At 42.2% G+C, this 25,373-nt stretch overlaps 1 protein-coding gene across 1 annotated transcript; it reads left to right on the forward strand.

Annotated features, from left to right (window-relative positions):
- Positions 1 to 5,452: 5,452 nt before the first annotated feature.
- Positions 5,453 to 24,397, forward strand: LRIG2 (leucine-rich repeats and immunoglobulin-like domains 2). Its single transcript, XM_009888445.1, is given in 20 exon segments — positions 5,453 to 5,517; positions 6,010 to 6,084; positions 6,595 to 6,729; positions 7,227 to 7,370; positions 7,505 to 7,648; positions 8,274 to 8,417; positions 8,679 to 8,822; positions 11,527 to 11,607; positions 12,436 to 12,507; positions 12,647 to 12,715; positions 14,170 to 14,333; positions 15,526 to 15,846; positions 16,755 to 17,036; positions 17,812 to 18,261; positions 18,750 to 18,899; positions 20,224 to 20,505; positions 21,141 to 21,366; positions 23,093 to 23,140; positions 23,142 to 23,175; positions 24,320 to 24,397. Coding segments are annotated over 19 exon segments (3,039 nt in total). The 5' UTR covers positions 5,453 to 5,517; positions 6,010 to 6,013.
- The last annotated feature ends 976 nt before the right edge of the window (positions 24,398 to 25,373 follow it).

A 25,373-nucleotide genomic window follows, 5' to 3' on the forward strand; every position in this document is an offset into this window, starting at 1 on the left:
GGGGCAGAGCCGGCGGAGCGGAGGTGCGGGGCGAAGAGGGTCTGGGCCCCGGCCCCAGCGGCCGCCCGAAGGCAGGCTCCATGCCTGGGGGTGGCCATGGCACAGGTTTTGTGCTTCCCTTACCTCTGCCGTGCGGGATAACGTTTGAGAGGGGAGTGAAACAGAAGCAGGTTGTGGTTAGTAAGACTTCAGGAACGCCAGTCGAGGCAGGACTTAGTGTTTTTTCAGGTCGGGCTGTAGGACACAGTCCCTTATGATTGTGCTTGGAAATATTCCTTCCAGCCCCAGGCTTCAGCTGTGTGCTGTGGCAGTTCCTACTGCTTCTGACTTCCTCTGCATCCCTTTGCTGCTTCGCAACTCAGTGACTCCCTCCTTTTCTCTCTGGAAAACCATCCTGGACTCCCCTTCACATTTGCTGCCGCTGGTTTTCAAAAAAAATCCCACAAAAAAATCAAGAGCCACCCTTAGTCTCTGCTCTGGAGAGTTTAAGCAGACAACATGCTAAATAGTGTTCACACTTGGTCAAGCCTTTATCCTTCCTTGACCCTCACTGTCATACTGACTGTTGCATTTGTCACCTTTGGCCACAGCGTACTGGGCTGGAAGAGGTGCTGAAGTATGAGGATTATGAAGAACCACTTTTGTGCACAGAGGAGTTCTCAGGCCCTTTTGGAGTCATCGTGTGTCCCTGTTGATAGAAATAACAGTATTCCAGACCAAGAAAAAAAGCCTGTTGGGGAGACAGTATAAACATGCAAACCACTGTTCAGTTAACTCCAGGAATCCCTCTAGCAGGACTTAAGATTCTGGTCTGTATTAAAAACTGGGGATCTCTAAGGAAGCCTTGTCACCTTCTTGCCCCTTCGTGTCCTTCCCTGTATGGTAAGCAACTGGAAGTGTTTAAGAGAAAACATGTATTTCAGCACAGGAATACAACTAGCTTGTCTGTGAAACCTTTCGTTCTTAGAAAAAGTACAAGGATATCTTAACATTAGCACTTGTCAGGGAGGGTGTCAGTGCCTGGAGAAGTGAGTTGGCAGTTCATCAGGTGGCTAATAAGCAAAACGATATCCATGCTGTTTGGAGAGCAAGTTTTCAAGCTTCAACAAATACTTGTATCTTTCTCCAAGCTGATAGAGGGTGTGTTTAAAACCGCTTGGCACAAAATGCAGTGGGAAGAAGCGGTGCTGGCGCTGTGCTACGTTATGCAATCTGACATGTGCTGCAAACAATAATTAAGTGTGTGTTCTCTGTTGTGGCTTTCAGGATTTTGGCACACGAAGTGTGTGAGGGGGGTGACATTTTTTCTTCAGTGGGACTACTATAGCAGTTCTGAATCTAAACAAGCTGTAATGCATACAAGCTGTTCAAAATTAATCAAAGCTTAATTTTTCTTGCATGAAAAAGTTCCTGATGTGTTTTTCCCTCTCAGTTCTGTGATATCATTTCACCTAACTTTGAGGACTAAAAATTCTTGGTTTTCCTAACTTTCAAACTAATTGCAGGTGATGCTTCTAGTGTGTGGCATTTTTGATTTGGTTTTGGTTTTTTTTTGTTTGTTTGGTTTTTTGTTTGTTTGGTTTTTTTTAATAAGGCCAGGAGAGTAAACCTTCAGAACTCTTTTTCACTATGGAAGTATCCAGGCAAATGTAACTTCTTGTTTCCAACTAAATTGCATATGTTTTGTGGATAATCTGGTGGGTGCCGAGAAGGGTGGGGAAGTCAAAGAGTTAGCAAATTTTCTTTTTTATATATCTGCATCTTAACATTGTGTTCTTTAGAAGAAGGTATGCAAGCCCTGCTTGTAGGGCAGTCATCTGCAGGGGGAAAGGGAAGCACGATGCTGGTGGTCACTGCCTTCCGCGAGCATACTAGTGCCTGAAAGTGTGTTTGTATATGCTGGTAACTAGGGAGATGGTGAATAAAAGTAGGTTAGGTATCAGTTAATTAGTTCAGCTAGTTCCATTCACAACAGTTTTTTTGGGCGAGACTATGTGTCTTGCAGCTCCAGTGGCTGGCTGCGTTGCTGCTTCACCACCTGTGCCAGCACAGTGCCATGGGGCAGAAGCGGGTACGCTCAGCTGGGTTGAATTAAGATCATTCTCCAGGACTAAGTATACAGTAATCAATTTGGTGTGTGCGTTCTGTTTTATTTACTTTAGATGAATACCACTTCAGCTCAAAATGAATGTTTAGATGATTTTATATACAATACCAGATGAATCTCTAAAATACAGATTTTGCATGTGTGCTCTGTATCTTGCATAACATGGGCCTCACAGTAAAAATGCAAGTGCTTCTAAAATGACGGGTTCTTCAGTTTTGGCTTTTTCAGAGCAAGGGAGTATATCTGGTTCTGCATAATAGCAGAAATCTTAGGGTTTTGATTGAATGATTTATAAAGACAGAAAATGAGACGGTGTATTTAACTTTGTATGTAGTGATCAGCCAGTCTACTTCAAAAAGAAAAGCATCAGTAACTAGATATAAATAATGTTAGAACTGTTTTAAGTATGAACTATAGCCGGCTTCTTGAAAGAGGACTTACTGTTAATGAAAACTTTGTTGTAGTCCAAATCTGAGTAAATAGCAAAATACTTTCCTGGGCTTTCTAAATTAAAATCTTATTTTCTAACTTAGTAGAAAGACAGTAGGCTTCTGGGGAGAGGAAAACTTGAGTGTTAGCAGATCCTTATCACCCAGGCCCAAGCCTGTTAGTATTGAAGAGGCATTTGGACAATGCCCGTAATAATTTGCTTTAACTGTTGGTCAGCCCTGAAGTGGTCAGGCAGTTGGACTACGTGATCGTTGTAGGTCCCTTGCAATTGAAGTATTCTATGATATGGTATTCTTCCTGAAAGCCTTAGAAAAAAAATGAAGTTTCTGTTTTCTTTGCATATTAATCTGACTCCTGAGATCTTTGTCAGTGCCCACTAACCACGCCTGACGTACAGGTTGGTCTGGCTCAGCACCCATGGCATGGTTTTGCTCATCAATGTACTACTTGGACACCTCAAGGACTGTGGTGTTATCTTCTGTGTCCATCGTCTCATCCTTCCTCCAACGGGTTGTGCTCAGGTCCTTTGGAAATAGTGTGGCTAAGTACTCCGCAGTCTGGTTAAACCCACTGCTGCCAAGATTAATCTCCTCAGCACCGGCTGGGTACCGGCGTGTTTGAAAGATCCAGGAAAGACTCTTCCTTTGGGCTCTGGGATCAGCGCTGCCACTGGCTGCCCCCTCCGCTGAGCGCGACTGATGGCTCCCGTGGCCGCGCCAGCTCCTCTGGTGCGCGCAGAGCCCCGAGGCTGAGCCCGGCTCCGGCCGTGGTGGGCAGGATAGGTCCAGACAGCCCGAGAGGGTGTCCGGAGTGCTCAGCCTCCCCTGACGTGGGAAGGCTGCTCTTGCAGCACTTCGTACTCAGTTGGTTTTATGTGTTATGGGCCTTATTGGCTTAACTATTATATTTATTGAGGGAGCAGGCCTGCAGAGTAGCATTCAGTGGCTGCATGTGCATTGTTCTCTTCTCCAGGTTCCCTTGATTTTATTTTTTTAATTGTAGGATTGAATAATTATTTGCAAACCTGTTTGCTGCTGTATCTGTGTAATTTACATCTGGATGTAATTAAAAGAATACATTAACAACCATCTGACTTGACATGACACCCAGGATTTTAATAATTCATTGCCAGAACGGTACCTTTATTGCTGAGCCTGAGTGGAAGTTAACGACAGTCTTGTCAAGTCCTTGCTCCCTCCCAGTAGATTCTGGTCTCACAGATCAACAGTGTATCGGTAGTGCCACGAGCAGTGGGGTGAATAAAACCAGGTCCTGCTCCGGTTGTCTTCTGGTTAGTGACAAGTCTTCCCTGCATGGAGGGTTCACGTGACCCAGCAAGTGTTAAATTTGTACTGCAACCCCTTCTTCAGCAGGGGCACCAGTACAATTTCTTCCCCTATTCGTGGGTTTTGGACAGCTTCGACCCTTGGTGTGGTTGAAGTTGGTCACAGGCCCAAAGCTGTTTCAAGAGCAGACCTGCGCGTGGGTGCTGTGAGCGCTTGAGCCTGGCTGTCAACGGAAATATTTTTAACTGTGATTGATTACATTTTAATATTCTTTTTTAACAGATACACGGTAGTTTTGTTCTTTAAGGATAATGTCTCCTGTGTCAGTATAGCTGCAGACTGCCTGATGATATTAAAACTAGCCATAATAAATACGTACTTTGTTACTTCTGTAATTATGAAAGAGAATCAGTGATACAGGACCTCATCAGAGGAAGTCATCAGGAGGTGAACAGCGATTGCTGCAAATAGCTCATTATAGCTCTTTATTCGATGTCAGAATTGGAAATGGAGTGAGAAGCGTGATGCCTTGCTGACAGGCAGGCACAGCGAGCTAGCAGAGACGGACATTTCGATTTACTAGACGGTGTTCCGTTCTATATGCGCCTATTGACAGTTTTCTGGCTGCGGTGAGGGTGTCAGTCGTGTTTCACAAGCTTGGTGGCAGTGCCAGGCCTGTTCAGCGCCCAGCGGCGCGGACTGTTGGCACGAGCTTTGGGGATTCGTCTCCGTTCTGGACTTGTGCCACAAATGTGTCAAAAAGATGAGCTGGTTTCACCGTTTGGAGTGACATCTGCCAGGCTTCCATCACAAACCTGACTGGTTTTTTGGTCACGCGTTGAGTCATGTCACAGAATAGAGATAGCCTGTGCCTGAGGGGTTCGCTTATAACATCTTATGCACCAAGTCCAGGGCAAAAGTAAAATGCTACTTTAAAGTCAAAGCAATGGGAATAGCATCAGCATCCAGTATGGGCATTAAAAATGGATTTAATGACTCTCTTGCCCGTTGAAACAATCCAGCTCCTGCATTTGTTTCTAATAAGCAGAACCAACTGGCACTGGAGCATGCCTTCTCTAAGCTTCCCAGCATCATGTTTCTCTCCCCTCCAGCTTGTTTGGTAATTGTGTGTATGTTGTTCCTTTAAAATAAGCCTGCCTTGACTAGTCAGCTGCCTTGAAAGCTGGGCAGGCTGAGAAAATGGCGATTGTTGCTACAGAAAGCAGTTCGGTAACAGGCAGTTTGCAAGAAATTATTTTCATGTCACTGGCGAGTTTTTCTTTTTTGCGCTAGGCAAGTATTGTCAATAAGCCTATGATTTAAAGGAAAAATGCTCTGACCAGATACAATATTCCTTTCAAGAGATATGATCTTCCTTTCAAGAAGCCTTTTTAGCAAAAAGTTATGTGATTCAGAGACATAGAAGAGTGTAGACTTTTATTGTGAGTGACCACTAGAACAAACCAGAAGGAACCTCTTCTTCCTTTGGCGAAGGAGGAATCGCATGTATCAAAAATATGGTTTAAAACTTTTACATTGCATAAAGGGTACATGTGGTTTTTTATTCCGGGAGCTAAAATAACTTTTCTTTCTGTTCTCTAGGGATTTAAGTCATAATCATTTATTGTCATCCAACTGGAGCATTGATTTGCCTGTTCATACGCTACAAGAAGTGTAAGTTTCTTTATGAGGATAAACTCTAAAGATTTTCTACCTGATTCTAATTAGTACATTTCATTGCATGTCTAGCTATCTGGTGTGACTTGTAGAAATATTCAGTGCCAGTTAATTAAAAATGGACACTCTGTGTTAGCAGCACACTTTTTGTGTAAAACTGATGCTTTGTGAGCAGAAAACTTTTTTATAAAATATTAGAAGGCAAATATTTCTTAAAAGAAATGAGGCATTTGTTTTGACTATAGCTGATTCTAAGTTAAAGAGAAGTAATAATATCCATGAAAATGGTAAAAACTAGCATGCTTCACTATTACATTGTTCAAATTATTAGTATTTAAGCTTTTAGGGAATCCTTTTGTCAAATACTAATTATTAGCATAACAAAGTTGTTAAATGTGTTCTGTGTTATTTCTGCTGTCTACAGAAGGGTTTTTCTCTTTGAAGTGTCAATAATCTTTTTTGTTTGGTGGTTGTTTTTTCTTTTTTAAGGAAAATGAATTACAATGAGCTAAGTGAAATTCCGTATTTTGGAGAAACGACTTCTAATATAACTCTTCTCTCATTGTAAGTAATAGCTTGTCTGCCTTTTTCTCACGAATGGGAGAATTGAGTTAGAATTCTGCTATCAAGTTGTAGGAAAGCGTAGCTTCTTTTGTCTTGAAATACTGCTCATTAAAGTGCTTTAGGGAATATGTAAGCACTCTTTAAAGAAATACAAATCAGTTAGACAATCAAGTCACCCTAAATTACCAATAAAATGCAGTCAACCAAGGCGGGCAGCTTTGAAGGGGAGGGATTCAGTCTAGGAATGACAGTTCCCACAAGAACAGCCCAACTACAGGCCCCAGAATTTGAATCTATTCATATGTCAGGGTGGCAAATAGCTCTTGGATTTTCAGTATTGCTTTAGGAATTAACACTCTGAAGTGTGTCCCATTTAAGAGGCTTGTCCCACATGCCCCATTTAAGAGGCTTGCTAGTAATGTTGATATACAGAATCCTATAGCTTTTTCAGCTATGCAGCTTGAAGGATGGGATGTTTTGATAGTCCTATTTGTTGCTGGTATTTTTCAGGGTACACAATACCATTCCAGAAATAAATGCTGAGCAACTCCAAGTTTACCTTTCATTGGAAAATCTAGATCTTAGTTCTAATCTTATCTCAGAAATTAAAGCTTCTTCTTTTCCACGGATGCAACTGAAGTACCTGTAAGTACGAGTGATCTGTTACGTCTGGGATTCCTGGCGCTACAGCAGTAATGTTGTACTCATCTACTCTATGTTACTGTCATAAAGTAGGCAGCCTTGCATGGCTTTAAACTGGTAGCAGCGCTCAACATAGCTACAAAAGTGCTTGAAATAAAATACTTTCCATACCAATCTGTACTGTAGTTCCTCAAATAGCATGGAAAACAGTAACTGCTGTTGTCAAAGGGCAGGTACTTAAGCCAGCAGGGACATGGAATGATTTCACTGTTGATGTTGTCTTTACCATGTCTAACTGAAGCGTGGGCAAGCAGTAAGAATCAGCTCCTAGCACCGATTCCTTTGGGAAAAATTATTTAGTTTGGAATACTGTGATTAAGATTTTTGATACGATTTTGCGAGAAACTTGAGTTCTAGTAATAAGTGGTTGCTCTGAAGTGCTTGTGCAGTTTTGTTCATACAATTCTCCATGTTCTGAAAGGCCTCTTTTCCTTTCCTAGGAATCTGAGTAACAACAGAATAACTACTCTAGAAGCAGGTTGTCTTGATAACTTGTCTAGCTCACTAATGGTGGTAAAGCTGAACAGAAATAGGATTAGTGTGATTCCCCCGAAGATCTTCAAACTGCCTCACGTGCAGTTTCTGTAAGTAGCCATCCTGAAAGCTTAAAAACGTAGTGTTTAGAGCTGTCTTGTTCGTCTCAGTATGTGTTTTTGACTTTCACAAAGTGGTGCTTATCAAAAGATGTCTTAATATTTGAATGTTGTCTTTATAAAAGGGAACTGAAAAGGAACCGGATTAAAATAGTGGAAAGTCTTACATTCCAAGGACTGGAATCCTTAAAATCCTTAAAAATGCAGCGCAATGGGATTAGCAGACTAATGGATGGAGCGTTCTTTGGCCTGGGTAATATAGAAGAATTGTGAGTATACCTAGTTGTGGAATTCCTTTTAGGGACTCTCTCTAGCTGTGGAGGGTGGTGGTGTCCTGTATGGTTTCTCTTACGTCAAGGCTGTGCCGAAATATTGATGATTACCACAGGAAATGTTTGCAGATCTGTATTTTCCCATTATTTTGATATCACGTCTGGTTACTTCCAAGGTGGAAAGATATTGGCTCTCTCCCCAACTTCTTCCCACTTGGTCATGAAGAATGCTTTGACTCTGTAGGTTGCTTTTTGCTGGTTTTCATTTGCACTCCCCATAACATGGGATGACTCTTTGTTGTGTGACCGTTGGTCAGAGAGAGCGCGCAGGGGTGTGCCATGCTGTGTTAGCAAAAGATTTTTAAAAAAGAAGTAATCCTTGAGAACAGAGATTACTTTCCACTTCTGCCACTGGATCACTGCAGCTGTTGTTGGGTTATTCAGTTCTTCATATACTTTAGTTCGCTCTTTTGATTTCAATGGAATTAATATAATTGTGCATTTCAGGTTGCCTAAGGTTTAATGTTGGTAAATCATTTTGAGTTGCACAAGGTGAAATTTTGTAAATGTATGTTTCATCAATTATCTATTTGGCAAATTTTTTTTCCTTCTAATTCCTTAGAGAACTGGAACATAATAACTTAACAGAAGTAAACAAGGGCTGGCTGTATGGTCTGCGGACATTGCAACAACTCTATGTTAGCCAGAATGCCATTAACAGGATCAGTCCAGATGCATGGGAGTTCTGCCAAAGACTTTCTGAGCTGTAAGTCCTGGGCTGCTTTTCATTGGGGATTTTGTAATGTTGCCATAACAGATTGGATAGCATGTATGTAGCAAGAGTGAATTACCAAAGGAAGTACTTAATTTCCTTGTTAGGCCCATGGTAATGATGCGTATTTTACTTATTTTTGTAAGTGTTCTGTTAGAGAAATTAAAATGCAATAGTTAATCAAGTCTGGTAGTATCTTCATAATTAATCCCCGCCACTTACCTTTAAAGTGCACGTTCAATGTTCTGTTTCTAGAGACTTGTCGTACAACCAGCTAACTCGCCTCAAGGAGTCTGCCTTTGTGGGACTTGGTTTATTGGAGAAATTAAACCTGGGTGACAATCACATTAGTCACATTGCTGATGGTGTGTTCAGAGGTCTGACAAATCTTCAAACCTTGTAAGTACAGAAAGCTTCTATTTGAAATCTCAGTTTAATGCAGTGAAGCTTTTGCAAGTGAAGACAAGGAATATTGCACTGTGCAAGCCTGAGATCGGTGTTTTGGCATTGTTGTGTGCTGTCCTGCCTGCAGGTGTGGTGAGGCTGATAATCTTTTGGTCTGCTGAGATAACAGAATTCTGGCCCAGCTAAAACAAACCAACCACTTAATGCTGGTGGTGATAAGGAGCAGCGCCTTGGTCCCCCTGGGTGCCCAGTTGCACGTGATAGGGGTTTGGAGAAGCTGTGGAGAGTCAGCTTGCACAAATGCCAGTGGTGGAGCGAATGGTCGGCCTGTACCTCTCATTATTCCAGAGGGTTTTGCTAGGGTTGGAACCTCAGGAACCAAGCGGTGGATCCATTGGGTTGCAGAAGGTACGGGTTAGCCCGCCCTGCTGAAGCCAGAGGCACAGCTCTGCACTTGCCAGGACCTTTCCTAGCAGCTGCCGCTGTTCGATACTTCTGACAAGAAAAGCCTCAATCCTGGCTCTTAATAAAAAACCAAGTGTCCCAAGTAGATCTGAACAGTTGTGATCATCCTAAACAGTGGTAGTTGAGAAAGGAGTGAAAGTTTATAACCCCTCTGTCAGTTCATTAAATAAATGCTTAAATAAGCAAACTCACCAAAGAGATTTATGGAAGCAGTCATATTCTGTTAACCTTAATGCAACCTTTTAATGAAATAATTAAAACTAATTTCTTAGATTTAGAGTCGCATGGAAAAGAACAAGAGCAGATTAATTAGTGGGTTTTCCTGGGCTCCTCGGGGGCGTCAACAGCTGAGAGGCTGGCCCTTTGCTTCGGGCTTGGAATGTGCAGGGCGAGAGCGGGGTGATTAACAAGGCTCCAGGCATTCGTGCCCAGCCAGGCGTGAGGAGCCACCTCCTCGGCTCACACAATGAGGGGCTTTTCTTTTGGGTTGCTCACTCATTTTGCTTAGTGGTCTGCGTAGTGGAGTGTAAAACTGCTTCAAACAACAGGAGAGACCGTGTTGCTGTCGGATTAGTTCCACGGTCGCCTGTATACTGGCTGTTTCAGTGCTAAGGCTGGTGTAAATATTTCTCTGTATGTTCAGCTCCTGCCGCTATTCTGCAATGTAGCTTTAATTAACAAGAATAAACTGTAAAACTGTATATTAACTACAAGGTAAGAAGAGCAAGGTAGGATTAAAGGTGTATCTAAGAATAACGCTGAAGTCTTGAAGTTTTACATCTTATCTCGTTGTTTACTTCATAACACTGTGAGTAGCTCGGCGTTGTGACCCCCCCAGTGTTCACAATCTAAAATTTCGAAGCAGACCTGGAGATAATTCTAGAAACAAGTTTCAAATCACAAGAGTGAGCAACCTGGAAATACATTTGGCATATTATTCATCTTGTCATTCTTCTCATTAGGTCACGTTGAGTACCTTAGCTTGAATAATTTTCAGAGGAAAGTGCTTAATGTGAGCAAGTATCAACGCCCTATTTGTTAAGACCTTGTGATGCATGAATCGTGGAATTCTTTTTGTCCTAAACTTTAAAGTGTTACATATATTAATTGTGGAAATGACTGCTGCTTGGCGTTAAGAACAAGGCTTCCATATTTCAGGGTCAGAAAAATGAGAAATAATGTGTTACCACTGATAATGTCCTGGAGGTTGGTCACAGTCTCTTTTGGGATGGTGATCTACACAATTTAGAGTCTTACCCAAGGGAAAGTAGATATTCCATTTTTCCACCATTGCACAAGGAAAGGAGTGTTTATATGAGATGACGTATACAATTGCCAGCATGTGTAGCTAGCGTTCTGTGTCAGTGGACTTGTTTGGAGGCTCCGTCAAGCTGATGCATATAATATCTGGTAAAGTGCAGTACAGGCTATTTTTCACTGGAGTATTTTCCTTTAAAGACATTTCTGTCTGCAGGGACTTCCGTGCACAGTGGTATCAGACAAAAAACTTTGCCTTGACAGAAACTCCTGGCTCAGTCCTTGCTGTTCAGGCTAAAAATGAAACTGAATTTATTTTGCCTTCTCTCTAAAAAGTATTTAGTCCTCTCCAAACCATATTGCTATATTGCTTTTGCTGTTTAGACTGCTTTTCTAGGTGAGGGGCCGAAGTGCTGTGCAGAGGTCAAACAGAAATCCCATTAGCTGGTAACAAGATTTGTGAGCAGAATATCAACTTCATTCTGAAAATCTACTACTTTGTGCCTGGCAGTCTTACACTATAACCTGTGTGTAATCTCTTAATATGCTAATGCTATTAAAGCCTGTTACTCGGGAGGATTAATGCTGCTAGTGTATTGGTTAATTCACTTACATGAACCAACTTGCTTCAGGAGCCTCTCCCAGCTTCTGGTAAATAGTCCCTCACGTGACAAGTGCTGGGCAGACTGGGTCTTTCCTTCAATACCACATCAAGAAGTTGTACTGCAGAATTTGTTTGTGGTTCTGTCTGCGGCAGTGATCTTGAACAATTCTATTTTCCCTTGCATCTCTGAATGCATCATGCTTGTCAGTAGACAGGCGTAGTTTTAGAAAAGATTTGAGACCTTCCAGGTGACACAGTGCCAGCACACCGTAGCAGGCCTGTACAACAGCGAGTTCTCTTCCCTGGCTCGCCACTAGCTGTGGTCATGATGATGTTACAAGGCTTCTTTACAAGAAAGCTCTTCTCCTGCAGGGACTTGCGGAACAATGAGATCTCCTGGGCCATAGAAGATGCAAATGAAGCATTTGTGGGGCTCGGCAGGCTGGACAAACTGTACGTATTACAAACCACTGAAATGACAGTACTTCCCAGGCGCGCAGAGCAGAGGGAGGGTGCAAAGTATTAAGTAATTGTAAATCAACGACATGAGGTGGAAAGCCTTTCTAGTTGGCAGCTGTATTCAGTGTCTTTCCACTTCTGTGCTACAACCTCTTGATATAGGCTTGGGTTCCATGTTCAGGAGCGTTGCATCTGTGTAGCGCTGGATCACCTTGCGGCAGCAATTTGAAGAAATTCAGCATATGTATTTGACTGCATTTTTTTTTTTATTGAATAGCCCAGTCCTGCTGTGTGATGATTATCACTTTGTGCTGCTTTAGTTTGGGTAAAAATTACCACTTATAAAAAAAAAAAAAAAAATTGAGCAAATAAAAACACTTGAATTAACAGCTTTTCAGTACTTAGAATATGCACTTTTCATCCAGTGCCATAGGAAGCTCCATCCTGTGGAGCTACAGATGTTACTTAGAACGGCTAACTTGGTGTGAGGGTGCAGTCTCAGGAACTACTGTGGTTGTGGCAGATTGGTATTAGGATGTTATTGCTCCACTCCCAAGTTCTACTTACCATTGTTTCATTCTGCTGTCTTAAGTTATCTTCTGACACGTCTCTAACCCAACTCTAAGTTAAGAATGGAAAAGAAACCCTGTTCTTGGAAAAATTACTTGAGCCTTTAAACTCAAAAAATAGTATTTGATCTCTTAGTTCAGCTAGAATTAGAAAAAACTTAGTTAAATATCATAGGGAGCTTCCTTTAGGTCTTATTTGTGAACTCACTGACATTCAGACTGGTTTCTGGGTTTGGGGGTCTTTGTCTTTCAGAATCTTGCAAGGAAATCAGATTAAGTCCATTACCAAAAAAGCGTTCTCTGGTCTTGAGGGACTTGAACATCTGTAAGTACTTTACTTTGTAGAACTTCTAATTATTTGTCAACGTCAGTCTTGTTTTCGCTCTCAAATTTTCAAGAATTTAAGTGAAGGTAGCGTATGAGATCATACTTAGCCATTATTGTTCTCTTTGCTTAACTTACAGAGATTTAAGCAACAATGCAGTAATGTCCATCCAAGAAAATGCATTTGCCCAGGCTCACCTGAAGGAGCTGTAAGTTCATGACAGTCATTTACAGATTCTTTACAAGTCCTGCCGTGTAAATAATCCTTCAGCCATTGAAGGATTGACTGAAGTGTGTCTGCTTTCATCATGGAATGAATCCTTCAGCCATTGAAGGATTGAAGTGTGTCTGCTTTCATCATGGAATATTTAAACCAATCCTGATGAATGGTCAACTCAAATTTGGTAGCAGTGTACTTAAGTTTAAAGTTTGATAAAATCTGCACTTCCATTTCCGTAGTTGCAATTAGTAGAAAATCGTTATTTCTTGCAGTGCTGAACCATTAGGTTTTTCATATCTTATGATGTTGCAGCAAACTCAGCACACGTTAGCGTGTAGACAGTGAACAAAAGAAATTACTCATCAGGAATCTTTCACAGGGGATAGCAAACGCTACATTTTGTCTTCCCGGGTTTGGGGCTAGGGAAAGGCTTTAAAATGCACAGCTAGACAAAAATTTTTACTTGCTCAGCAGGTGCTTAAGCGGCTAGAGCCTCGTGTGATCTTCAGACATTTAAAGTATTGTAATGTGAAGTGACCTTCACACCAAGACTAATCCTACTGTAACACAGTCATCTCTATGAGATAAAGTCTCTGAATATAGTGTAATCTGTTTTAAAACTGTTAGTCAATTAGTTAATCTTGGCCAGATGGACTGTTAGTCTGCAAGATCTGCCAATTTGAGGAGACATGTTTTAGGTGTTTAAAGATAAGACTTGCCTAATGTATCTTAAAGGTGAGGAATTGTTGGTATGTATGGGCAAAGAGCAGGATGGAATCCTGGCTTGTTGGTGTGCCTCTCCCCTCTCACTACTGGATTCGTCTTGCGGCAGATCGCTTAGTGTTAAAATGCTGGACTTTCTCCAGTCAGTCATACTTGTACGTAATATTTAGGAAACTTCGAAAGCAGGTGGTGGGGAAAAAGGGACCCATCGTTGTTTCCTGCTCACAGTTTTTCTGTGGAGCAGAGAAAACAATCTGCAGTTGACACCTGTTTGAAATAAATCACTTTAGTTCTTAAATATTTATTAGCTGGTGTGAAAATGAATATTGAGGCTTACACTTATTTCATAATGGCAAGTGTGTTTAGTTTGAGACACAGCGCTGCTCTGCAGTGTTATGTTCCTTTTAATTGCTTTAAAGAGTGGTGGGATAATTGTAAAGACAGGCTTAGTATTTTTTTAGGAGTTGAAAATCCAAGGTTGTTTTCTTCAGAATTAAAAAGAGATGTAAGGTTTTAATGCTGATGTAGAGGGAAGGTTTTCGTGGATTGTTTATAACATATATAGCTAACGTTTTATAATACCCATAGGCATAAAAAAATACTGTAAATATTGGAATTTCTCAACGTGTATGCTTTAAGTTGTTTTGCTGCATGAAAGCACATGTAGGGATATGAAATACTAAACTTTAGTCACACTGTTATTTTGCCTTGTTTCTGCAGAATTTTGAATACTAGCAGCTTGCTTTGTGATTGCCAGCTGAAGTGGCTGCCGCAGTGGCTCTCTGACAGCCAGTTACAGCAGGCTGTAAACGTTAGCTGTGCTCATCCGGAATGGTTGGCAGGACGAAGCCTTCTCAGCGTGGACCCTGATGACTTTGTCTGTGGTTTGTATTTTTAATGACTTCTGATACACAAACACGGTAACACAAATATGCAGGTACCTTTCTGAAATAGGGCTGTAGCAGTGCTGGAGGTACTGAGCCTTGGCCACGATGCACATGTGGGCCTGTGCATATCACTGGGTCTGCTTTGGAGTTTGGGATTTAATTCTGTTTCTCTTTGCTCTATTTTGTTGTATTTGAGCACTGAAGCTAACCTGAGGGAGATAATCTGTGAGGCTGCATTGTTTTTCATTTAGGTTACTGTTAAAAACTGTGCTTCCATTCTCCCTGCTCATGAATGCCTTTAGCTGCGGAAGGGCTGTTTGATGCTGCCTTGCTGGTTATTGTCCATACCAGCGAGGTCAGAGTAGTTAATACTCGGGTGCGTTTTCCAGTGCTCCTTATCTGTAATGTTTATCTGGTCTCTGCCACCACAGTTTCAGACATAATCCTGTTTATTTTTGTAACCAAACTGTGAGATGGAAAACTGAGAGACTCTTTGGCCAGAGTCACGTTGAAGTCTGTGGCAGGCCTGAAAATAGTCTGGTGTTCCGTTTTCTGGGTGAGCAATCTGATAAGTGTTACTTGTGTGTATGTAATTCTTTCATTCTTTTGGTGGTAAAGCTACAATAATCATCATGTAGGCGCAAGCACCCACTTTTCCATTCTAATATCACCACCGTGGTGCCTGACACTGAACACTGTGTGTGCCTATGAGAAGTCTTTGGTGAAATAATAGACATTGGAATAACTCTCATCGAGTGGGATGAGACAGTGAACTGCCAGCTTGCTATGCTTTGTATTTGTAGAACTTAAAGGCTCTCCAGGATATTTAAACTATCTGAAAATAAGTCTCAGTCCTTCGTAAGGTAGTCTAGCTCTTCAGCCGAGCACGGCTTTTGTGTGTGATCTAAATATAGCAAGTTCCAGACAGTTGTATAAAATACAGGGCGCTGCTCCAGACCATGCTTCTACACTGATTGTTCTCCATGCGTATTCTGTATGCCTACGTGTGGTTCTAATCCTCTTTCACAGCTTGATTTCCAACTGAAAACAGCTGGATCTGTGCACATCAAGCAGGACATCTGTTCCCAAAGCTTGCTTTCTGCTTACATTGTCTTTTGAGTGAGTTTTCTTGCAATATTAATTGCAAGTTGAAGAGGGAAGTAACTAATCTTGGTGCTTTTATTTTCAGATAATTTCCCTAAACCACAGATAAGAGTGCATCCTGAGACCACAATTGCTCTGCGAGGCATGAATGTGTCTCTGACTTGCACTGCTGTGAGCAGCAGTGATTCACCCATGTCCACTGCCTGGCGTAAAGACAGTGAAGTATTGTATGATGCAGAGGTTGAGAATTTTGCCAGATACCAGCAGCAAAGTGGTGAGGTGGTCGAGTATACCACTGTCTTGCACCTTTTCAACGTGAATTTCACTGATGAAGGAAAGTATCAGTGCATCGTCACCAATCACTTTGGCTCCAATTACTCCAACAAAGCCAAGCTGACTGTCAATGGTAAGCAATCATGGTAAACAAGGAGAAACACTTTTAACCTAAAGCTTTATTTAAGTAGCTATAGGTCTATTTTTCACTGGAGCTGGCCCAAAACAGTCTTGCAAGACTTTCTCACTGGTATTTAGAAGTATCAAACATCTTTTTTGTAAAGCAGTGGTTTGGGGTTTTTGTGGGTGAAAAGCCTTCTGTTCACCTTTCAAAAGGGGCAGATATCTCCCCTGCTTTTGTTATAACACAATTATTTGTTCGTCTGGTTAAATGGAGGTAGAAGTCTCTTAAACTAAAAGCTCCCTCTGCTGTCTCTTCAGAACTAAACACCTTTCTCCTGTGTTTGTAAAGCTAGGGAGGATTCAACTAAAAATAACTTGTGGGACTGAATACAAACTGTGAAAAATCTAGTATGAAGTCCTTTGTTTTTAGCCGTAATGATTCTATTTATTTTGGCTTGAGGGAAGGGCAGTAAGAAGACAGTGTTCAGGTCAGTCAGTAGACCACTGATCCCCATTGCGTCTGAGAGCAGAGGTGCCTGTGTTGCTTTTGCTTGTCCAGAACAGCTAATGTGGACTTGGACTGATAAGATGGAAGTTCACCTTCCCTATTACCAGGGGAAAAAAAGTATAACAAAGGGCTTTTGAAGAAGGCTAAACCTTTTCCCTGTCTTTTCCTCAAGAGAAATGTTGTTCTTCAGATCATCTTAAATGAACACTGTAGATGCTGTATTTAAATTTAGAGGATAGGCTCTTAGAAACAACCACTGAAAACTTGTGCAGTTCTTTAGAAGAATCTGCCCCTCTTTATTATGGAAAGGTGTGTTTCAGACGTTTGTTTTCAGCTGTTCTCTGTGCTGTGGAGCTTTTGCTGCTTTTTTCCGTACCAAAAATACTGTAACCATGTCTGCTTTGATCCAGAGCTACCTTCTTTCCTGAAAACCCCCATGGATCTTACCATCCGCACTGGGGCGATGGCCCGGCTGGAGTGTGCTGCCGAGGGCCACCCTACTCCGCAGATCTCCTGGCAGAAAGACGGTGGGACAGACTTCCCTGCTGCAAGAGAGAGGAGGATGCATGTCATGCCTGAGGATGATGTGTTCTTTATTGCAAATGTGAAAATAGAAGACATGGGAATCTATAGCTGTATGGCACAAAACGTTGCAGGTGGTTTGTCAGCAAATGCCACGCTGACTGTGTTGGGTAAGCGCTAATCTGTGCTTGCATATGGATCGCTTCACTTCTGCAGGGGTAGTGTCTCTTATCTGCAAGTAGCAAGCTTAAGTCCTAAGGAATGAAGTTACAATACAAAGAGCGAAGTTTCCTTTCCTTCTAGCTGTAGATGGTATTCTGCAATAAGGAACAAGAGGAGACTTCTTTTTTCTCCCATGTTTGCCCCTCTCCCCTAAACTTTAAATCTAAGGATGCTGCGTCTGGAACAGCATCTCTAACTGCTTTGCATGGTTTTGTGGCATTTGAATGCAGCACTTGACATGATTTTTGAATAGTAAAGCTTTAGAAGCTAAGCTACAGTGCTGACCAGTGAAGTTAGTATGGTCTTTGCAGGAGACAACTGAGGGGCATATCTCAATCCAACAGTGTAGACTAGATCAATAATTTATGTTGTCTTAGAACAAACTCAGTCGCAGGTAACATGAACTATACTGAGTAATAATGGAAGGACAGTTCCTTCTAGAGTGCAGTATATTTTGAAGACACTGACTTTTAACATTATGGTCATAGGCAAATTTAGAATTGGAATTCATAAAGCAGGCTGTGGCTAGTGTAATTTTGGGGGTGTTTGCTGCAGTGATCCATAGAAGAGCCGAACTCGTAGGATTTCCTGAATCCTGTCTCTCATTGCTCAAGTTTACATTTGGGTTGTTAGATCAGATTTTTAAATATCACGGAGTACACACTGGTGTTGCACAATGGAATTATCTTACTTTTTTTTTTTTTTTTTCCTTCGCTGTCACAGAAACTCCTTCCTTCGTTAGGCCTCTGGAAGACAGAACGGTAACCCGGGGTGAAACTGCTGTCTTGCAGTGCATCGCTGGTGGCAGTCCTGCCCCTCGCCTCAATTGGACTAAAGACGATGGTCCTTTGACAGTCACAGAACGGCATTTTTTTGCTGCGGCCAATCAACTCCTTATCATAGTGGATGCTGGGCTAGAGGATGCTGGGAAGTACACGTGCATTATGTCCAACACACTGGGCACCGAGCGTGGCCATATTTACCTACATGTCCTGGCTTCCCCAAATTGTGATTCTTCCCAGAGCGGCATTGTCCATGAGGAGGACGGCTGGACAACAGTCGGCATTGTGATTATTGTTGTGGTGTGCTGTGTTGTGGGAACCTCCCTGGTATGGGTTATCGTGATCTACCACATGAGAAGGAAGAGTGAAGATTACAGCATCACCAACACAGGTAAAGTGCAAAAGCAGCAGTCTTCAGCCCTGTTTCTAATCCAAAACACTTGTTAAGAGTGGTGACATTTCTGGATTCGTTACAGATAGATAAGATTGAAGAACTGAAGGTTTCCTTCTAAAATCTCTTCAGAGATTTGCTCAAATTCCTTCATTTTAGAGGTTTTTCTCAATATCAAAAGTGTGTTAATTTTATTCCTTATACACTAGATTAGTTCTCCATTAAGGGAAAACAGTGACTTTGGAAAATAAATATTTTTGATCAAACTTGCAAAGGTTTTCAGAATGGGGAATACTGCGTGTAAATTTCCATTCTGCCCTGTTAGTTTTGAACTAGCTGTATGCATTTCTAATCACTGAGGTAGAAAAAAAGAGAACTATGTGAGTTGAAATTCTGGATGACAATTTTTGTTAATGTGGGTAACGGTTTTGACTATTACCCTGAAATCCTCAGACTTAGCTGGTTTCAATGTTAATTCTGCCTTGCAGAGGAGATGAACCTACCTGCAGACATTCCCAGCTATCTGTCCTCCCAAGGAACTCTGTCAGAGCCACAGGAAGGCTACAGTAACTCAGAGGCAGGAAGCCATCAGCAGCTTATGCCTCCAGCCGGTAGCTATGTGCATAAAGGTGCAGACGGTAAGCAAAGGCCTCACGTGTGTTGCTTAGCTTGCGTTTCAGTAGGACGCCAGTGCGCAGTCCGGCCCTCGCAGCTGGCAGCAGTATTGCACAATGCAGCATCGTACTTATATTAACATCAAAGGTGACTTTTCCTACAGAAGAATTCAGGTTGATCCAAAAATTTCCATTGATTGTTCTGCATTTGAGTCATCTCCTGTTTTTCTTCTAGTGTTTGTTTATATTCTGCTGTCAAGGCTTCTGCATTCTGTGTGTGTCATTTAATCTTTGGTCCTGCAATGTCTGGGCTGACATCTGCTATGAGTGCCTTTGCATGTGGATGTCATGAGCGCTGTCCTTTGGGTGCCACAGTAGTACAGTTCCCTCCAGAGGCTCTTTGCTTCAGGGTTTGCAGGGTTTGCGATCTGTTCAGCAAGGTGGGGATGCCATTAGAGAATTCCTAGGTTAAATGTCAAGGTAGCTTTTTATGCTGTTTTTTTCCTTTGGCATCTCAAGAGTCCAGGCAAAAGAGGTGGAAATAAAGTTCACTTGGAAGTTGACTTGCTGTACTTTTTTGTCCTTGGCATAAAATTACTGCTTCTGCCAGACACGTAATCTGCTTGCTACAGTCATAACTACAGGGTCTACGCTATATCCCTGCGTTGTTTGGATGCTTTTCCGGGTATTTGTGTCATTGAGTCTCCAGAGATGCTACTTTTTGCCATCCAAATGCTGAGGAGCCATCCTCATGTAGGCTGGCTTTCGAAAGTGATTGTTCAGTGTGAGTTTTTCACATCTGTCCCGTGATCCGTTCCCTCTAGTCTGTAGTCCTATTACGCTAGAGTCTGTATCAGGAAGGAGTTGGGAAGCAGGTTGTCTCAACAACCACTTTATCATCTGGTCTGAGATGTATGGCCATGCAGGGTACCAGTCTGGAGAAGAGCGTAAGCAGATGTGGATAGGTGTCCCGGTTTGGTTCCAGGGCTGTTTCAGCCCGGTGCCCAAGCTGGTTGGGCCTGCGTGGAACCCTTTTGCCCTTGAAACAGGAGAGCAAACACGAGAGCAAACACGAGAGCCTTCATATTCATGTCTGTGGTTTTCCCATGGTCGGCCCCAGAAGGGCGGTGCTATTGGGAGTTTGGATGGTGGTGAGCCTGGAGCATTTCTCATGTGACGGCTTCAGTAAACAGTCAAGCTGAGCACTCTGTTACCACGTTAACTGTATAAAGGCCCTTCAAACTGTCCCGCTGTAATACATGATCGTGCTGAGACATGAAAGAGTCTATGGAAATCAAGCATCCTTATCCACTTTGAGAGTATTTTGTTTTTCCATTGTGTTTATCAGGTGGTGCAGCGCCATTGGTGATCTGCTCAGACTGTTATGACAATGCAAACATCTACTCCAGGACGCGAGAGTACTGTCCCTACGCCTACATCACAGAAGAGGACCCCTTGGATCCAACTCTCCCTAATCTCATGGTGCAGATGCCTAAGGAAACCTATACAGCACGCACCCAGCATGAAAACAACGCTCTTGATAATCTCTTAGCAGAGAGAGACATGTCTGTCTTCCTTACCAATCACGACAAAATGAGTGAAAAGAAAATCTCCTCTCAGCAGATTAATGGTGAGTGTCCCCTTTTCCCTTTTGTTGCTTTGTGTTCCCTGGTAACTCTGGCCTTCCCTGTGCTGCCCTTCACTATTGATACACAGCTAATTCTTCAAGTGACCATAGTTTGTGGAGTAACTTTGTCTGTTTATTAACCACCTGTTCTCTGAACTAGCCCTCGGTTTACCCAAGAGTTGAAGAGGGTAATGTTAAAAAGATGGTATTTCTTAATCTGCAGTTCATCTCTTAAAGCTTGTGGAATGGGATCGCTTGCATGTACTTCAGGGACATCTATTAGCCAAGAGTTGAAGCTTCACATAGAAAATTCAAATAGTCTTTCTGTTTGAGGTGGCCTGAGTTTCAAAGAACTCAAAAAGATTATTTTTTGTTTGGTAAATGGATTGTTTTTATCTTGACTTCCTTCCAGGTAATGGGTATTTTTAAAAATACCCATTGAAACTGTGTGTGTTGTTCCTGATTACTGTAACAAATTGCTGAAATGGAAGGACATCCAGTAAAATATGTGCTCAAAACCTGAGAAAATAACCTCAGAAAGACTGTTATTGCTGAGTTGCACAATTCAAATCTGTCTAAAATTTGAGTGTGTTTATCATGAACTCACTCCTGTTCATCTTCTAATTTTTCTCCCCCAGAACCCTTTCAGCTGCCTTTATGGGGAGTAAACAAAGACCTAGCGCGCTCTCATTCGCACTTTCTGCATCAGCAGTCAGCCCGTGAGACCCCACGACCTCTTCGAAGCGAGGGCGTTATTGACAGTGACCGAGAACAAGCTGCTTCACCCAGACCTTGCCACAGGTTACGTGAACATAACTTTGATTTTAATAGGACACAGAACATTCATGACTATAGTGAAACCACGTAAGACACTAATATGAAGTCTTGCAAGCAAATCCATATCAACTGACTTTTTGTATTTACTACCTCAGGACTAATCCCAAGGCCAAAGATGCTTGTGTACATGTGTCCGCAATTACAGGCTGACTAAACAGAGTCAGACTGTCTAGGAGGAGGTGGCACATGCCCTTTTTCCATGGATTTCTGTGTACTGGAAAATGGGAATGTGCAACAGAACACATGGATGATTAGCGATATCCACAGGAATAGCATTAAAACGTGGATTTTCTGATGTTGGAAGCAGCCTTTGTGTTGGTGCATGCTTTGAAAATCTCTCAAGAATGCATAGCTATTTCACACTCCATTGTCTGCTTGAAAACAAATGTTCAGGGCCTCCTCATGGAATTCCCCAGTAATTGTAAGCATAAAACTCTTGGCCAGCTTTTTGTTCCTTAGACTGTTGGCAGATGCTGTTACCAGTCTAACTTTGGGGCTTGTTTTCTCCTATGAATAATGGACTCTAGTTGTAAATAAATTTGCATTTATAAATATTTTGTATACACTAAGCATATAAATGTGTTGGCTGTAATGTAAATATATTTTTTATCATGCCAAAGTATGTATCATACTGTTAGTCTTGACAGCTGCGTATCAAGCCATATGTTGGATTTCTTTGGTGGGACTGAAAGCTTGTTTCTGAGGGGATAGAGCTGTCTTCGTTTTGGAAAGAAGTGAATTTACTATAGGTATGTGGTGAAAATGTGACATTTCATCGTTACATACGACCCTGCATGCATTAAGCCTGGCTGACCTGTCTGCAAGCTGGTCCATTCCGTGACGTTAGCAGAGTTCCAAGTCTGACCTGTTTAAGTGTTGCGAGTCCTTAAATCTCTGTATTGGGCATCCGTCTCATCCAGTAGAGCATAAAGCCCAACAGACCCTGCAGTAACAAGCAGAGTTAACCTCTATTCCAGGCTGTAGTATCCAACTTCTAGAAGTTCTCGGGAATAGCAAACAAAAAGAACAGTACACAAAATGTTTCCTTCTGGTCAGCTGGTAAAATAGCTGTAAGGTGAGAGTTTTGAGTGGTTTGTTTCAGAAGTTTATCTAAAATTTTATCTTTAAAAAAAGCCTTCATATTGTCTATGTTGCGAGGTCCACACGTATTTTTCCTAGCTGACAGTTAAGTGAACTTTTTGAAAGAATGTTGTGATGAAAAGCATTGGATAAATTGGGAGAGCATTTGATAAATACTCCGTGACCTACGCTGTGGATTTTCTGTTTCCTCTGCACAGCCAAGAGGCATGTGCAGTTTAAAACAATTGTGTCCTTTTCTGTTGTAAAATATCAGGCAAGATTGTTGCCCTGTTGAACTCTCTTAATAGTTCCCTAGGCCTCAGGGTGGACAAAATGTTTACATATGTGACAGGTGAGAAATGAAACAATATGTAGGGACCCACTCAATAGTGAAAATCCAGTACTTGCTGAGACACAGGAAGCACAGACTTCATTAGTTACAGTAGAATGTGCCTGACAAAATTAGGAGGAAGAGCATTATAAAGACTGCCTGAAAAGTTCTTTTTTCTGGGAAAATGCACCTTTGTGTAGCAGCGGTGAAAAACTCATCGGTAACGGTGTCTCAGCAAGTGTGTTGTGCTCAGTGCTAGACTGCGTCGCCATTCTGCTGTATGTTCACGCCTGAAGAGCAAGGGGCTTTCTTCCTGGTGGTTGTTGCATTTTTTTTTTCAAGCCATGGGATATGTACTAAAATGAAAACAGCTGCATGGTGTATTTTTATAGACAAAAAAACCTATTTGGACCAGCCCAAGAGAGGTATGCAAGACTTCCCGTTGATCCATTCCTAGATGGAAGGGTGTGTGACTCAAGTATCAGATGCAGTCATGCAGAATCACAGCTGAAACTTTTGAGACTGTGGATTATTTGAGTAAATGAGAGAAGAAATGCTGGCAATAAGGATTAATTTTCCCACAGCTCTTTGGGCATGAATAATAGTCAGATTTATGCAAATGAGCACATATTATCAAGGGCTCTTACCGTGCTCTCAAAGCAGCTGTGGTTGCTTTGATAGCCAGCAGCTTCAGTAGGAAGAGGATCTCATTGTCCTTGACCTTTGGATAAAGCAGAGCGAAACACAGGTGTGTTTAAACTCTTTTTGGGCTCTGACATCTGAAATGTTTTAATAGCACACATGCTAAAAGAAGAATCTTAAGTTCATTTCTTTCTGGTTTTATTTCCTCCAGGCTTTTCCTTTCAAGACAGCATTTAAGACATGGTGCTTATTTTCAATCCAAAGTTATCTGTCTTGCAGGAACCCAGTACTGTCAGTTTAAATCCACGTGAGAAAGGTCAGGTCGTGAAACTGCAGCAGCAGAAAGGCCTCATACTTTTGGGCTGCTTTCTGCTTTCTCCAGGTATTCCCACAGGCTGCTGTGGCAGAGTGCTTCTGGGCACGTGCAGAGCTGCGATTTCCCACTAGCCAGAAAATAGCACTCCTAATGCTGCTCCCATCACCATTTGGCAAACGCTTATTACTTTTTCTTTCATCCCTCTCTTTTGTGGAGTTGAGCTAGTACAGATCTGTCACAGTGCAGCTGTTGAGGCCCAGACCTTAGGTATATTTTTGGCACAACTGCCTAGTGTGATTGACTTCCCTTTCGGTAGGTAAGATGTGCTTGGCTGAGACCAAGACTTTAAAATTAGCGCTGTCTGCACCAAAACACACCGAAGTGCTAGCTGCACTGATTTCTGTAAGATGCTGGCCTATAAAAGCTGCCATTATGAATTAGGACATTTGCATCCTTCCATGAGCAATGGTATCTCTTAAGTCCGTAAGCTGCCTGTAAGTAGCTGAAGCTTCCGAGTAGGTGAACGCCTTGCTGTCCTTAGCGTTGTGGAAAAACTTCCTCGGCAGACTTGCAGGAAAAATCAGGTATCTCTTCTTTCCCCTTTCCTCCAGGAGGTGCAGATAGGGCAGAGTGGCCATTCTGTTTTCAGTAAACACAAACAGTTTCTTCAATCCATGCCAAAGCACTAACAATACAGGAACTGGGGGTTCACAAGACAGCATGAACAAAGCTGCTCTTGTTCCCTGTTGCTATTTCCTAGTGTCTATTTATATTTTTTTCACATAAGAATGTATATTTTGTATAGCATGTGTAATATATGTTTGTCTATTGTAATATACCTTCATTCAATAAAATGCTATATACATTGAGCATCTGTTGTAACTTTGTTAGTTTGCAGATTAAATAATTTATTTTTCTTATATGATATTTAATTTTTGGGGGGGCGGGGATACAGTAAACTCTGTCTGGACATGTTCCTGGGCAGCTGGTTCCAGGTGCCCCTGCTTGAGTAGAGGTTGGACAAGGTGACGTCCAGAGGCCCCTTTCAGCCTCACCCATTCTCTGAGTCTGTGATCCTTATTTCAGTTTTGCAGCAGGAAACACCCTGTACCCTTTTCTGAAAACGTGTGGGTACTTCCCCGCCGTGCTGTTGACTCTGGGCCAGGAGACTTGCAGATCACTGTGCTCCCAACGCTCTCCTCCCGCTATTCAGGTCCTTGGAAGTACCAAAGAGATTTTCTGTCTGGCAACGGGCTGTCAGCATAAAGGAGTTGGTGAGAGCGTGTTCCCCCATACCTGCTGCCGGAGGGGAGAGGTGCCTCTCTCCCACCCTTGCCAGCTACCATCCTTTCTGAAAGCCGGTGTAAGTTTTTTATTCCATTGAAAACTTTGTTTCTATCACTGTATTCTTATGCTGGTTCATGTTCTGCTAATGAATCACCTTTGCTCTCCTGTGCTGCATTTTGTATGCTTCACCGTTTTACCTCTTCACAGCTCTCAGCACATGTAGCTTTTCCCAAGTCATCCTGAGCTCCTGTAGGCGCCTCATCCTCTGTTCTTGCTGACAAGGGAAGTTTGCACCCAAGGAAGGCATGGTTCACGAGAGCTGGGTGTACGCGCAGCCTGACGCGCGAGTTAGTCACCCAGCTTGGCACGCTGCTGTTG

The sequence above is a fragment of the Charadrius vociferus genome, unplaced genomic scaffold (assembly GCF_000708025.1).
Source record: "Charadrius vociferus isolate BGI_N301 unplaced genomic scaffold, ASM70802v2 scaffold1077, whole genome shotgun sequence".
NCBI classification, from domain to species: Eukaryota; Metazoa; Chordata; class Aves; order Charadriiformes; family Charadriidae; genus Charadrius; species Charadrius vociferus.